The sequence below is a fragment of the Phaenicophaeus curvirostris genome, chromosome 1 (assembly GCF_032191515.1).
Source record: "Phaenicophaeus curvirostris isolate KB17595 chromosome 1, BPBGC_Pcur_1.0, whole genome shotgun sequence".
NCBI lineage: Eukaryota > Metazoa > Chordata > Aves > Cuculiformes > Cuculidae > Phaenicophaeus > Phaenicophaeus curvirostris.
Genome location: NC_091392.1, coordinates 191546805 through 191563547, shown reverse-complemented (window position 1 = coordinate 191563547; position 16743 = coordinate 191546805). Strand labels below are relative to the sequence as shown.

General features: G+C 40.6%; 1 protein-coding gene across 2 annotated transcripts in view; it reads right to left on the bottom strand.

Annotated features, from left to right (window-relative positions):
• Window positions 1-16743, bottom strand: part of INTS4 (integrator complex subunit 4) — a 33637-nt gene that overhangs the window by 2977 nt on the left and 13917 nt on the right. For both annotated transcript variants that reach the window (XM_069883289.1, XM_069883290.1), the window contains exons 13-22: window positions 15949-16064; window positions 14161-14294; window positions 13243-13400; window positions 10258-10351; window positions 8069-8149; window positions 5731-5861; window positions 4701-4760; window positions 2286-2445; window positions 1822-1965; window positions 967-1087 (exon numbers count right to left, since the gene is read on the bottom strand). In XM_069883289.1, the coding sequence (XP_069739390.1) occupies window positions 967-1087; window positions 1822-1965; window positions 2286-2445; window positions 4701-4760; window positions 5731-5861; window positions 8069-8149; window positions 10258-10351; window positions 13243-13400; window positions 14161-14294; window positions 15949-16064 (1199 nt within the window). The remainder of the gene's footprint in view (window positions 1-966; window positions 1088-1821; window positions 1966-2285; window positions 2446-4700; window positions 4761-5730; window positions 5862-8068; window positions 8150-10257; window positions 10352-13242; window positions 13401-14160; window positions 14295-15948; window positions 16065-16743) is intronic.

The window sequence follows — 16743 nt, the reverse complement described above, 5'->3', positions numbered from 1 at the left end:
CCTTTAAATCCAAATAGTTCCAGTCATAGAAATAACACCATTTCTTCTCCAAAACAAAACAAAGATAGCAGGATAAACAAATACACCTTGGAAATGCTATAGAAGCAGGAGCATTTGAAATAACATGGCACTAAACAAAACTCTATTGGTAAAAACAAAAACAAAAAGAAGTCAGCAAATCCTATTAGTAACTGCTTAGAAAAACTGCTCAGAAAAAAGCTCACATCTGAATAAATGTGAAGGGATTAAAAGAAACAGGACAAAGGGAGCTGTGAACAAATACTCTCTGCTTTTGTTGTTTCAAGTCCATAGGCAAATTACTAAAGCACTTTCATGGGGAGGTGTGATTGCCAGCTGAGACCGAACGTGAGTGTTGGAGCTGCATACTTCATCAGAGCTGAAGGGTGGGTTTTAGGGCATTAAAAGGGTGAAAGTTTAATTAGCAGTGAAATTGTACTGTAGAGTACACACCGTTCCAAAGGTTCTCTGCTCTGCTCAAATGCCTGTCAGATCTAAAACAATGAATTACAAGAAGTCAGTTTACCATGACTCCTTGCCTTTAAATCAGGATGCAGGCCTAACTCCTGCATTGATTTTGCTCTGCACAGAAACAGGCAATCTCCCCTTGAACACGTACTCCCATGTAGAGGTTCCCAGTGCCAGGCGATTGTCTGCACATCCCCCAGCGTGTGGTGCCTTCTCCCCCATGACAGCAGCCCCTCTGGCCCCTACGCAGCAGCAGCGCCCTGTCACCCAGGGAGACGTAACCGCTCAAAAGCTGCAGGAACAGAAATCGGAGCCATGCTAAGGGTAGCATCAGCAGTTTGTAGACTCCAGGATCCTCAAAGGCCCCAAGACTGTGAGCATGTACATCTAACACACAGGAGACTGAGATCAAGCAAGACACACTCCTATCTTAGGGAAGTGCAGCAACACAATCGTACAAACTTGTATCATTAACATTACCTGTCCAGGCTGTGTGAGAGAGGTAAACCTGAGTTATCAGCCTGTGCCTTCCTGGACCAGGATTTCGAAAGTCAGCTGGTTTAGGGTGGATTAGCTGTGCTTGTCCATCTGGATACAATACCTATAGGAGGAGGAAAAAAAAAAAAAAAAAAGAAAACAACTGGACTGGAGAATTGCACAGCGTGTATTATTTTGGTGTTTTGTCTTTGAGCTTGGAAGGCAGGAAGGTGTGCTTTATCTTGGAATCAGGAGTCCAGCTGCCCTAGATTTAACAGCCACATGCTGGCCATTCAGACCCACAGCAGAGGGGGAGAAACTACATTGACATCAGCTTCTTCCTGTGCACTGGAAGCAGAGGTTTTAATTTCTTTCTTACGAAAAGAATTTGTATATCTTACTTGGCATTATACCACACCTCTCTCCTCTGCTGCACTTGAAATTCAGCAGCAGAAAGAAAGCAAAATTGTAAATACAGAATGCTGAGAGCCTTCACATCTCTGTACTGTTCAGATGGGTTTCTTTTGCTCCCCCTTCTCCCACTACAGAAGCTGGAATTTCACCAGCATTTATTTGTGCTCAAGTCCGTAACGTTCCCAGTGCAGGTGAAAACACTGCAGGGAGCACAGAACGGCATCAAACTGTTCAAAGCAAACTCGTGGGAACTGTATGCAAGTCTGCTCAGTGCACTATATATAGATCTGTTTGCTAAAACACAGATCTGTGTGGCTAAAACACAGAAATCCAACATTTTTACTAATAAAGCACATGATTATTTGCAATGTAGAAGTATGGACATCCTTAAACAAACTGCCCCTAAGGCAATCTTGTTTGCATTTATGACAAACGACTGCTTACCTGAACTTTAATGGTTCCTTGGGGATCCTGCACATGTTCCAGAGTTGCATCAACATCCAATGCCACGACCAAGCCCGACGTAAATCTCAGAGGATTATCAGATTCGCCGGTAGGCTCAATGATATTTGCAGTAGCTCTATGGAGCTATTAGGGGCAAAGTGGTTGGCAAAAATGAGGCAGGGGGAGGCGAAGGAAAGAGGAAAAAGACAATCATTACTGTTCTAAATGGAGAAACCGTGCGCCAATTTTGGAATCTTTAAGATATTGCCAGGAATTATTGAGTTGCCTGTATTTTTAGCAGTAGTCCTGAGGATGCTAGGCAAGAGGTGTCTGCTTTAGAAGAAATAACACTTGGGACTGACCAAAAACCTGAATCCTAAAAGCTTTATGGCATGTTAGGAACTAGTCAGATGCCAAGACAGTCTTCAAGGATATTGTATTTTAATTCCCAGTGTTAAACTGACCTGCTCTGGAAGAGGCAGGTGGAGGAAGGTACTTTGTCGCAGTGTTGTCTGAAGAATCTTGACCACTTCTGAAGGCTTGGATGTCACGAGTCTGGGCATTAAGTCCAGCAATTTATCTACAAAACTGCCTTGCATATGTGGGAGCTCAGAGATAAAACATCTGTGTTAAGAATAAATTAAGAATCAAATACATTTTTCCAAACATTTTCAAAGGTATTGTTATTTCCAGCCAAGCCACCAAATCCTTACACTTAATTATAATGACAGAACTAAGTATAAAGATTCCCCTTCTGATGCATTTATTGTACATAAGATAAAGATTATTTTGGCTAGTTATGTAGGGATCACACCTTGTGCTTAAACTGACAACATCAAGGGCTATGCAGGACTAATTTCTTAGATCCTTCATCAACACAGAGCCTAGCAGGCAAAGGAATCTAGGCGCATAAAAAAAAGAAGCTAGAGATGCCAAGTTGCCCATCACGAAAACATCAAAAAGAAGCAGATACCGTAGGGATTTCTCTGCTCAGACTGCACGTGCAGCTGTAATGCAATTTATATAGTAAGAGGGCTAATTGAATGAGACCATGGGCAATGCCAGTACTTTGCATTCAATCTCAATGTCTCAAAGAAGAGATGCAGCTGCATGACAGAATCATTCCTACTTTTGCAAACTTTTGAAATTGGCACTTCTCAGGGGAAGACATGCATGTGCGCAATTCTTTATGCTGCGTGCTTCCATTTAGCTAATTAAATAGCTGACTCATTACAGGATCTAACACATCCAATACCTGTGCTGGTTGACCTTCTGCTGCAGCAAAGTTTCCAGAATGGTTCTTCTCTAAGAATATTTATCAGAATATTATTTATTACTTACAAGGAGTGAAATTCTAATAGGAGACTACAATCAGTAGGGAATAAAAACAGAGCTTGTTCTACAGGTCAAGAACAGAATCCATTCCGTAGTATGGGAATGAGAGGTCTCACAAGAAGAGCATTTGATATTTCTTATTCTCTATACAGAAACAAAATTGGGCAACTACACTGCATGCAGAAGATGCTTTGTTAGATGGAGTCATTGGTGGCTTATCTGTTACTATCAGCAACATTCATGCGGTGATTAGCAGGACAATTTTGTATGTCTAGTAAGTACTTGTGCAGCTTGGTCAACAAAATTCTCCTTTTCTGTAGGTGAACAGACTCTTGAACAACGCCGTCTCCTCCCCACTTGTCAACTGCATTGTTGAACTCTACCTTTGCCTACAGATGAATCTATAAAGCCTGGACAGGAATACCAGATATGCCCTAAGCAGCTTCAGGTTCTAAATCCCTAGAAGTGAGATTTTTTATTTTCAGGACCCTGGTGGTGCTCACAGAAGCTCATCACCCACCAATGGAAACCTCTAGCACCAGCTTGCCAAAGTGAGAGAAAAATTGTGCTCTCCTCTGTACATGCTAAGAGGGCTAAGCAGGAATGCATATCCTTTTGTTCCTACAACTACCACTACACAGACAGCAAATTTCAACTACTCTGACACAGGATGCAGCTAAAATCTGGCGTGCTGAGGCTGCACAACCTACAGGGGAATTTTTACATGTCTGAGCATTTGTAGGTGACCTTATACCCAAATGACAAGATCTAGCATCAGCTAGATTCCCTTCTGTGGAATTCATCACTGCCTGTAGGAATTACATTCTTAAGAAAAAGTGATGAGTTTTGCTGCTCCTGAGACTCAGTGCTACAAAAAGATACAAAGCAAATGAACAGTTCCAGTCATTAGGTACTAAATAAGCTAAACATTAGGGGATGAGTGGATTTGGCTTCTTTTTCTCGTCACTTAACCAGACACAACTGCCAAGCATATGGACCATGAATAAATAGGAATTTAATCAGAACTAGAGATGGAATTCTGCTCAGCCAACTCCAGGTACTTAACATCTCTGGGCTGGCAGTCCAATTCCCTCCCAAGTCAACAGAAAAAACCTGGGCTCCCCTATCTCACTTATTTTAGAAATCTAGATTAGGATAAGATCAAAGAAACCTCTCAAGTGAGAGGAGAGCTGGGTGACTGCTTCATAAGCAGTGGTCTACAAAGCAAATGTCAACACCTGGGTGAGAGAACTCCCACCTCAAGCATGTAGAGTTCACTTGCTCTCTCAATAACAATTCAGATATTTGGGATGAGGAAAGGAAAAATTCCTTTTTTGTCCCCACTCCCATGAAAGCTCTTCCATTGATTCCACATTTAGGAGGGAGTTTACTTCTTGCTTTACCATTATCTCATGATAGCAGTTCCCAGTGTAGGGCAAACAGTGGAATGGAGATGCAAAGAGGTGAAAAACCAAAGGAATATTCTTTGATGACAACAGTGGGGAGATTTTCTAACAAAGTGAAGAAGCAACGGAGTTTCTCACCTCTGAAAGGAATCCACTTCTTGCAAGAATTTTTCACACATCCCAAAAAGGGGTTCCACTCTGTAGTGAAGATAACATTCTTCAGTTTAGTTTTAAATAAAGAAAATTGGCTCTAAGGTTACAAGCGTTCAGGTGTTTTGGAATCCAGTTCAAGCTCCTAAAAAGTACAAGACCCTCCAATTTTGAGGCCAGAAAGGTGCTCCTCACCAGAGTAAAAATAAAAATTAATTTCCATATTCCTCCCCACATCTATATCCCCTCTCACAAAAAAAAAAAATCATTTGCATAAGCATTAATTAAGTTCTCAAAGCCAGTGTTACAAAATATTAACTTTCCATCTATAAAACAGAAGGTCAAGAGGCAAATATATTATGGACCTCCACAGCAACACTCTAAAATTGATGACAACAAACTTGAAAGAAAAGTAAACAAGTTAGGATACTAATCACCTTTTTCCAAGTCCACTAATGAACTTCTCATTCTACAGCAACCCAAACCCCTGTGTAACTTCATTGATCTCAGCAGCTGAAATGAGCCACAGAGAGCCTCTCGAATTACCTCGCCCTTGTGTACACATGAGCATTGTGCCCGAGTCACACAGTTTACCTGTAGATCATCAGTCAAAAAGACAGTTATTTTCTGATGTTAAAACTCAGCAATACTTAATGAAACAAACACGATTACTGCATTTTTTTATACTGACTTTTCCCTCATTTAAACAGGTCCCAAATATCAACTCTAAGACACACTGCAACATTTTTAACCTATTTATATGTTTGCAGCTGAGTGAACTCAACCCCCTAAGCACATCTTCCTAATAATTTTGTCATCTAATTTAGCGTTGTGTCACTACACAGCTACACCAAAGACAAAAGAGGCTCTTCATTCTGAATTAGTTTGGCAAATAGGTATTGGCATGCTATGATGTTTTATTTGCCTCGCTTATCCTTGTTAGTTTTTTAAACAAAAGCTTGAGGAAACCAAGCTTACAGTTAACTCCAAGCAGATCCTGTTACCAGGTCATCCTTACCCTCTAGTGGTACGTGCAGTCACTATAAGCTGCAACGCCTTCGCCTGCAGTCTCATGTGGTGAATGATGACCACTTGTCTACCTTCCACTCCGCTGTACATAAACTCCATTTTATAAGTTTCTTCCAAGATCTGTTAGGTGAACACCACAGGAGTAACAAACCATCAGATTCTTGTAAACTCTTGCACAAGCATGATCATCAGATTCTGGTATTTTTCATACTGAGGAACACGTTAATCAAGGAGTCTCATTCTTTCGGTCAAATTCTACATAGCGTAAAGTGGCACCTGATACTAAAGTTTATCTTGGCTACATTGAAGAAGCAATTCATGAAACTTGGCCTGCAATTAAGCACCCCCTCCATCAGCAGTCTACCTTCTGACGTTGACTGACTCCCACTGGCTGCTCTGGAATGTGAGCAGCACAAAAGAGCAACCCCAGTGGTCTTGCTCAGGTTTACATTTTTGGAGCCATATTTGACAGGTTCTCTTGAAAACAGTTATACATCCAACAATGCTTCATGTACTGCTGCTGACAATGAGAAATGTCACAAGATAGTGTGATTATGGGTTATTTTTACAGATGGTTAAAAGCTTACACAGGACATGACACAGTTTTACTCATTGTACTTTATCTGTCAAATAGATGGGCTTAAGCAGATAAAAGCAGTGCTCAAATTAATACAGTGGATTCAGTATGACTGTATAGAAGCCAAGAACTTGTAAGTTATTTAACAGGAAATATTCCCTCACCTTGCATTGACAGGATGTGATCTACAGGCACAATCATAACAGATAAAACTTCCCAGGGGGTTTGCATGCTACTGAGAAGGGAACCCAAGACAGACAGTTCAATTAGAGAAGAACTCGACAGGCTTTTGTTTCTACTCATCCCTGGGGACAGCTGTCAACAGCACAGAAGGTTTTGATGCACAGTGGTACCTGCCTCTTATTACACACCTTAATTAACTGAATACTCAAAATGTCAGCATAGTTTCCCAGCAGATCCATAAACTTGCTTTAAATTCTAGATTAATTTCTGGATTATTTAACAGCTTGCTTTCTCCTTTACCCTTTCTTAGGGCTTAGCTTCTGTTTTTCCAGGATCAGATCATTTATACATCACAGAATCAGGATAACTCAGGCTGGCTTCAGAGGTCATCTAGCCTGGTCCACCGCTCAGAGCACATCTAATTAGATCCAGCTACTCAGGGCCACATGAAATTATGAACACTTCAAAGGATGGAGTTTCTCCCCACTTCTCTGGGCATCACGTTACAGTATTTAATCACCCTTACAATAAATTCCACAACCGCTCTCCCCTTTAGAAATTCTCATATTCCAATTTGTGTCCATTGTCTCTCATCCAGAGCAGGCTGGCTCTATCTCATCTATATCCTATGACAAGGCAGTGGTAGACAGCAGTAAATCCACCCTGAAGTCTTCTCTTCTCCAGACTGGACAAGCCCAAGTCCGTCAGCCTCTCCTTGCAGGGAATGTGCTCCAGACCCTGACCACCTTGGTGTCCCTCTGCTGAAGTTGCCCCAGTTTGTCAGCATCTTCTTTCTATATGGGAGCCCAAAAGACAACACAGCCCTCCGGATGTGATCTCCCCAGAGCTGAACAGAGGGGAAGGATCACTTCCCCAGACCTGCTGGCCTTCTTTACTGACTTATGTTCAGTATGTTGTGTACCAGGATCCCTATGTGGAACATCACAAGGTTCCCATCACCCCAATTCCCCAGACTGTCCAGACCAGTCTGAACAGCAGCCATGCCCTCTGGTGCACCAAGCGGCTCCTCCGTGAAGGGCCTGATCACCCACTTCCTCAGCCAGAATCTTGCCTGTCTAGTGAAAAGGAAATGACAGGACCATGACTGCACCAGAGTCTTTGCTAAAGTCAAGATATGAAAACCACTATCCTCTCCTTGTTCACAGCACCAGTTCCCTCAGCAGAGAGAGCAATAACAATGGTCAAGCTCTTGGGAAATGCATTTTGACTGTTCCAAATCACATTGTTGATCTTCACTCATTTCAGAATTACTTTTAAGAAGATTTAGTCCATAACCTTGCCAAGGATGACAAGCTGCCCACTTTTTTTCTAGATCGTTCTTTCTCTTCTGTAAAATGGGTGCTATGTTTACCTTTTTATGGTTGTCATGAACCTCCCCCACTTGCCACACATCTTTTGAAGATGGGAGAAATTATTCCACTTCAGGGAACTAAATTTACTTAGACTACGGCAGTGGAAGCTCAGAAGAATTTTATTGTTGCATAGCCAGGGAAGGGCTCACATCCAAAGACCTGCCTCCACACAGAACCAACTGCTTCTATCTCACCTGTTTTGCTGCAGCAGATGCTAATGCATTCTGTTTCAGGTACAGAGGAGCGGCCACATTCCACAGCTTCTCCTGCAAGGCCTACATAAAAAAAAAATGAAATGATGATAAATACTCAGTTCAGTTTAAACATTATAAACCTGTGCTAGATGGGCTTAGGAGCAGAGAAGATGCCCTCTCGTTTGGCTGCAGACCAATGGGTTAGTTGAAAGAGCAGGCCAAAGGTGTCGCCTTTTAAATACAACATGGAGAACAAAGGCCTCCAAAGTGTTTATTGTTTTATACACATACAGAAATACTGATACAATAATAAAATATAAAGCAGAAGTTGAGAATGATATTAACAAAACAATGGATTACAGACTGGCTGAGCCAAATTCTTTGTACTTTTTAAAGAGAATTTTATGCATAATACAGTCACTCATTACAAAGACGACTGCCCACTGCATTATCACCTCCCTGAGACTGATATCTGGGCAATCTCAGACTGCAAGCAAAAAGTGGAAAAAATAACAACTGTCTCCAGAAACATGCCTATGCAGTCATATTTCTGAACCTTCCTGCTGACAGCCTCTGCTCCATCAAAGATCCTGGAGATGCTAAGAATCTTGACTGTAAAACTCAGCTGTTGATATTTCTATTATGCAAAACCACCACCCAACCACACCCTATTTGATTTTTCTTATATATGTTAAAAAAAAATTAGAAAGCTTGCCTAGGAGATTTATATCACTACCTCTTTTGAAGCTCCCTGTCCTTAGATACACACAAATCTGGCTGCAGCCAAAATTCAAGAACATACAGACTATATCCTTCACCTAGGCTGGCCCAGCATCCCAGCTAATTACCCCTGAAATCACAGGGTATATAGAACCTTTAAAGGTCTGGAACCTTTTGAGCCTCAAGAGGCTGGGAAATGAAGATATTTTATCCCCAAGAGCTTCTGTTCTGTTGGAGAAAGAAACAATTGGAAAGAAATCTACTGAAAAGGGCTGCTCTGACATTTGGATTCTCTCTGCTATATAAAAATTTTTAACAGCATGATATGGTGAGTTACTTTTTATTTCAGCCACATTACTTACCCCTCCACATCACTGATGTGATGACTGTTCTACAAACTGAGATGAGAATGGCTTATGCAGCATTCATCCCCTTCTTGCAAACAAAGCACTCCTCTTTGCCAGATACACAAACCACCTGGTTTACTACAGTCCAGCTCTGGAGAAGGGCAACAAAGCCACCCCTAAATGCTGGTCCTCTGCCTGGATAACACATTATGCTTTGGCAAAAAATTTTGGACTAATTATGACTGTAGTGAACTGTAACACTGCTCATCTAAAATAACTTCTCTGAGCGATAAATGTATTCCAAAGATTTCACAGCTGCCATGAGATACGCCAACTGGCTGCAACACATTTAACAAAAACGGAAATTCCTTCTTGATTTTACATAACAAAAGATTTTATTGAGTCCCCCTTCTGGAAAATTGTTTGTTTCTTGCTGTACATCTGCGTAAGTTACATTCAAACATCTAAAGAATGCCAGAAGACTAACTTAAAAACTACTGCCAGTTGACAGCTTGAGAAGTGAAGTGAAAAATTAGCTCCTGTTTACAGCAAGAAGCTGACTTTGAAAAGGATTGCTGCCACAGTGCCAAAGTAACCTCTTCACCTGCTAATACCAAACAGATCATTTCAGCACTGCAAAAGAGAGCCTGACTGACAATTTGCTCAATCAAGTCTAAAGAATTCCTTTAGCACTGGTATCAAAAAAGCTGACTACAAAACACTGTCAATAAAAACTCTACTTATAGCAGCAGTGTAGAAGAAAGCGTTCTAAGTGGCCACTAGCAAAGAGAAGCTACTCTTGTAACATGAAAGGCTTCAGAGGAGTTGTTTCCACTGTGATTTGTCAGAATATAAACTCTGCTCTAGCAAAACGTACATGAATCAACACAAGCCCTAGGTACAAGGGCTTGTGTTGATACTCAGAATTCTGTCATACTCATTGGCAAAGTTATTGCATAAATTATTTGCCACGTAAGGGAAGCAGGAATATCAGAAATCCATGGAACCCGCTCTTCCACCATACACCAGTTTTCAGCATGAATATCAAAGCATGGAAGTGCACCACTGTGATAGACTTGGGGCATTTTTGAAGAACAGCCCAAAAGAAACAGAAAATCAAACCTTGATGAGGAGTAGCTGACACCGAAGGTAAGTTGCAGTGAAATCTGCCATCCCTGCCAGTTCTGACTGCAGTTCTCCAAGCCTCTGAAGATCACTGAAGCATGTAGGGAAGAGGGGGGGAGAAAAAAAGGAAAAAAAAACCACTGAGACAGCAAGCTAATCTAAAAACACTCAGAATGCAGCAACAGCAACAACAGAGCCAAGTGTTTCTGCATCTTGCTTTTTCTTATCCTTAGAATGAACACCAGAAGCAGCAACAAAACATGCACTACAAAACAGTCTGCACCTTGGGACTTGGCATCTTCTTTCTTCCTAGAGGCTGACAAGAGCACAGCAGTGGAAGCAGTAAGTCTGCCAACCTACATTACTCTCCAACCCTATGGGAACCATATAGCACAGCAGTTCCAGATTCAACCAGACTTCACACACTCCAGACTTCTACAGCAGCTAACGACCCATTTGTGTTCCACTGCTGGGAAATCTAACTATTCATGTTGGCTACAAAAGGTTGGTTGGAATATGTTAGGCTGAGGCAAACAAGCATATTTGAAATAATCTGCCTTTTTAAAACAAGCTTAATTCCGATGTACTGACATTTGCCCAAGTAGTTGTTGTGTGCTGTTGATGTGTTTCTCGTAAATCATACAACATTAGAAGAGGCTTTTAACTTCACAGAAAAAAAAAAGAGACGGTTAATGGAACCCAAAGAGGCTTTAATTCTCTACTCTCAGATATGTTTTAAAGTCAAAAGAGTGTATTAAGGAAACAAAACTAATTTTCTGTTATAGAATTGAAAACAGGTTGGATGATGTGGATTCAATGTCTCTATTCTCCTCTGAATTCTGCTTTGATCCAAAGTGTACTACAACTGCCACTCTCCTTCCATGTTTCCTACAGCAATATTAAAAAGTATGTCTTTTCTTCAGATGATCCTTTCCTTTCGTTTTAGGTATACCTTTGCATTTCTGAAACTCTGACTCTGGCAAACCAGAAGGTTGCCAAGTTACATATTCAAAAAATCCACAAGGTTATCTGTATAATTTGCAGCCAAACAAAATCTTTCCTAAGCAGAGGGGCTGTGCTTTCCTTCAGTGAAACAACAGTAAAGTCAGCCTGAGCCCTACACGACGACTCCATTTAATCCTTCCTCAGAGAGAAAAGCACAGACTCCTGGGTGCTTAATTCCCATGTCAAACTTAATGCATCACAACACACTAACGGGGAACAGAACACCATCTCTCAGCTACAGCTAGGCAGATAGATATTTCATTCCCCAGTCTTCTACAGTTCCCAATTCCACTAATTCTATTTCCTTACAGATCTTAGACTTCAATATCCCTACAAGACAAAAAAAAGGTCCTGTTGAATAGATGGAGAAACTAAACCACAAAGCCCAATGTGCTAAAAAGTCTGTCTTGCAGTTTCAGCTGTAGAGCCTGGGGGAAGTGTTAATCTTGAACAAGTTTGGATATGCAAGCATTAAATAGACACCAGCTCCATGGGGTCTGGTCTATTTCCTGCAACGACAACGATGACAAAGGAGGAAGGAATTATGTCTCACAGCCAAATCGACTGTTGTGAGCCTCTTCTATCCCTCTCCTCTCAGCAACCAAACTGTTGGTGCAGGAAACTCTTGCCCTCTGCTACATAACCTTTATCACTTTTTTATTTTTGTCTTAAATCCTCCCTTTTCTTAAGGCTGGAAAACAGCAGCTCGTTTACTATGGTTCCTGGGTGGCCATCCTAGCAGGAAAAAAAAGCCAAGCCAATAATTTTCATAAACTCCAAAACATTACTGTCCTTTACTGCATATAAGTTATCTTTACTGCCATGTCGATACAATTCTTACACTCAAAATGGAGAGCATTCAGGGCCTGCAAGGTTTCCAGGCCTTCATCGTGCCTGTAAGATTCTGAATGCTCTACCAAGAGGTTACCTGTTTCAAGCATTTAGTGCGTTAAATGCTCTGAGATTGTTTTAAGCTGCATATAAAAGCTTCAAAGCAGCTGAGGACAAACTATATTGTTTTCACAACTGGGTTTTTAGTGAGGAGCATACTATTTATTCCCCACTGCAGGCAGGTGTGAAAGTGATTTACAGCTACACATAGAAAACAGGCAGCTATTTTGGAGGAAGTTAAAAAAAAGATTTTTGGAATTCCATATTCCAAATGAAGCATTTCAGATTGTTTTTCTAACTCTCAAAATAAGGCTTATTTCCTCTTTCCAAGCAGAAGAATCATGCTGAAAGGATCCTTTTCAAATGTTTTGTTTGTTTAAATCAGTCCAGAGATGAAATGGAAGAAGCAGCATAAACCCCACATTCTGAAGCCATACCATACACCCTTACCCTATACAACAGCAGAACACAACGCGCAATAATATTGTCTATTCCAAGAAAGTCTCCCTCTGATTTTCAAACACTTGAAGAATTCCAGTGTCCTTTATAAGTGAGACTGGTGCTCTGGTGCCAAGAATTCAACAAAGCATCAGAAGCAGGTCCTCTTGTGCTCAATGAAAGGTGTGGAAATGGGAAGAGCAAAAGAGGACAACCTCTCTTTTTCCCACAAAAAAAAAAACAAACAAAAAACTCAACAAAAAACAACCCCTCTGCACGTGTATTAAAAATTACCAAAATACAGAGGGACAGAGAACAAGGAATGACAGGCAAGGCCGTCATCCATAAAAACTGAAAGTGTATTCTGCCTTAAGTGAACAGTTCAAGACAAGCACCCTTATGGCTCTGAAAAGATGTTCCCCCAAACCACACTGATTATTCAGTGGTGCAGAGCCAGAGTGGCGACCACTAGTCTTGTTTCAAACAGGCCACAAGTGCAGTTTTATCACAATGTTCTCTAGGAGAAGGCTCAGATTAAGCACCCAATGGCAAAAGTACAACACTGATATGCAGAAGCAAAGCATCTGCTTCAGAGAAATTGCAAATCTTAACTGACCTTCCCTTGGACAGGTCTGTTTGCAGCCTTACCGGATGGTAAATTCCAGCAGCTCCTGTATGCCCTGCGGGTTGAGGTGCTGGAGGTTGTAAACTCTCTCCAGGCTCTGATGCAAGAACTGCTGGGAAGGATCTTCATGGGGTGTAATGGTGGGAGAGACTGGGGAGGACACCAGCTTTCTACCTGGCAACTAAGCAAGAAGAAACACATGCATACAGAGAAGTCTAACATGAGTAACAACACTGCAAGATGCTGCTGCATTATTTAACAGCTACTAAGTGAGAGCTCTGGTTTATTTCTCAAATTCAAAATTTATATAAAGGATTTCAAGTCAGCATCTTTTATCTATGTTAGTTAATACTCTCCATTTTATCACCCACTTGCAGCTAGAGATTTTTGGGTTAAACTTACATTCGTTTGAGGAAAACATCCTCCTTATATACTAACTATGACATTGTCAAGTCAAAGGAAGTCTAAGACCACACAAACCACAATTCTTTTTATGAACTGTAATACGACTTATGATCAAGTGCAGTGTCTCCTGTACTTCCACACAGGAAAAACATGCTCCACAGCAGCAGGGAACACTTCTCACACACAAGTAAACCATTTAGGTGGAAGATAAGTCAAATGTTGGAAGATCTACAAAGGCTAAGCTCCCCTTTGCTACACAGTCAGAGCTACAGAAAGCTCTCAGGAATCCTGCCCTCCCACCAACCATGTGCTATTCTCACTTGAGAGCAGTAACATTATTATTCTCCCCAAAATATTACAAAATCCATATTGTAACTATTTAATATTTAGTTTTCCTTACTTCACATACATTTCAATATTCATTCACTTGGAGCCTGGGAGAAACAACTTATAGAATCCAAGTCAACAACACACCAAGAGATAAAGAAGAGAACGGCAATATTCATAACAGAGTGGTGAAATGCAAACCAACTTACTCTTAACGGAGGAACCAGATGCGAGAGACTGTCCCGAAGATAGGCATAATGCCTGAATGTATGATCAGAGAATAGGGCTGGCATTGTTGGGCAACTTTTAGCAGCATTAAAAATCAGAACCAGGACAGCAATGTCTATTGAAATGGATTATTATGGAAAAATAAACAAAAGCAGCAGTTCCTTGGGGATGGCAAGTTAAAACCACAACTCAATAACCTTTTCTTTGCTGGATGTTGTTTAGGAAGTTCTGTACAGTTCAAGCAGGCTGAGCAAAGCTGTCTGAATAGATGAAAACAAACTACAAAGCACAAGCATTACAGGATGGGCCATACTGGAGGAAGAATGTTACTGCCAACGTGGGACTGCTCAGAGGCAACACAAGAGACAGCAGCCAAGGATTGTAAATGCAGAACATGCTCATTAGGTAGAGTTTTAGTATCCATTAAAGCTCACACTGACCTTACCAGTTTGGCACAAACATCATCTAAAATTAAATGTGTACCTCTGAGTCTCTCAAAATTGCTTATTTCCTATGATGCTAGCCCCTGCAAAACATCCCTCTTACACAGACTGACAATAAACCAAGGAATCAAACACAGGAACATGATTCTGGAATAGAAAAACCATTCTTAGAAGCCCAAGAACCAGAAAAATACAGAGGGCAGCCAAAGGTTTTAATCAGCCCAAAGGCTGGGGCACTCACCTGCAACAGGGTGGACCCCAAGCATAAGATCTCTAACAGGAGAGCATAAAAGAAGCCCAGCACAAAGTTTATGATGGTCTGGGCACTCACCTGTACAGGAACGAAGTAGGTTCAGCCACAAAAGAGTCTGAACCCACATCTCTCACCTCCCGAAAAATCTTCTGCATTCACAAGCTGCCAAGCATAAAGGTTTCCACTTGACAAACAAATTCCTCCTCTTTGCCCAAAATTCTTTCCAAATTTTCAGCTGAGGCTATTCAACTAGCCTGACTCAAATTTGCTAAGTGCTTTAAATCGGACAAAACTGGTTTTTTAATTAGCAGTTTATACTGGAAATATACCATTCAGGTCTACCTTGTAGTTTCTAGCTCTGTCTTGACATAATTTATCTCCATAAAATGAATGTAGATCCAGTCTAATATCTCTTAGCATGCATTAGAAAGAACATTATGTTTTGTAATTGCATAGAAGGGAAGCAATGCGAATGAACAATGGAAAAATGGTATTTCACATTTCCAAGGCATCTCCTATCATTAAGTATAATGGTATAACAATAACAGTTCAAATTGTAAAGAACTAGAAGTGTTAACATAGATATAAGGAATTCTGATTTTGAATTATTTCAGAAAGACGATAAATTTATAGCACTATGGAGATTCAGCCACTACTGCACTAAGAGACAGGACTGTTCTACAAAATGTGGATCAATGAGGGTAGGAGAAGTTTTACTTAAAAAATAAGGAAAATCACTCTTTTTGAAAAACTAAAACATCTTCATGATTAGCGCAAACTAGACAAACGATGCATCTACAAAGCCTAAGCTTTAACAAATTCCTTGTTCAACATACTATTCATCATAGCACAAAAAAAGGCCAATTACACCACGTTGGCATTTCTGAAGATGGTCCCAGATAACAAGTATTCCATCGCTTACTAAGCAGTAAAACTAAGTGACAGAGGGATTTGGAAATAGCTACAGGATCGTCTGCTGCAGTTTCAAAAGGTTTAACAAACATGAGCACCTGGAAAATATGAACAAAATCTATTACAGTCAAAACAGTCCACTGGCTTTATTCAAAAGATACAGGCTGGGTCATCCATGTCTGGTTCTGGAGTGTCAAAGAATGGATGTGTGCTTAGTAGCTCTGGGACTAATGGAAGCACCAAAGTGGGATGTCTGCTTCCCAAGAACTTCAAGCACCTGAAAATACACAGATTGAAACTTTTCTTAGTAAACACATACATTGTAAAATACAACACTTTAAAGCATTACTACCTTATGGTGCGGCAGCATTTTGAGGTACTGTTCAGGATCAAAATCCTGCTGTTCAAGCCTACTGTTCTTTTGTGGCTGCAAACCTGTATTAATACCTGATAGGATCCAAGAAAACTGAGAGGACAGCTTGAAAAAGCAAGCAGTAATAAAAATTGTTTATTTAAACTGTTCAAGAAATACTTTACACCTACAGCCATATAATCCAAGAAAAGTCTTTCTATTAAACTCTAGCAAATGAGTATAATTTTTTTATTTCAGAAATAAAGGAGTAAGAAGGTAAAAACCCAATGAAGTAACCAAATAAAAAAAAAAACAAACTCCACTGAACTCCAAAAATAATGTAGGAGTATACTGGAAGACAAAGATGATTAAAATAAGTATTTCAACTAATATCCAAGAATTCGATCTCAAACGATGTTTGCCGGAGCATCATTTCCTTTGTTGCTTCCATTAAACAACCAAATAAAACCCCACACAGGTGTTCATTATTTTCATTCAGACCGAAGAAGTCCCTCCAACAACACAATTCCACAGAGTCAATGCATTTGTCATGACTGATATCAGCTGCTGGCAAACATTACTATTTAATGCAGTGTCAAGTAAG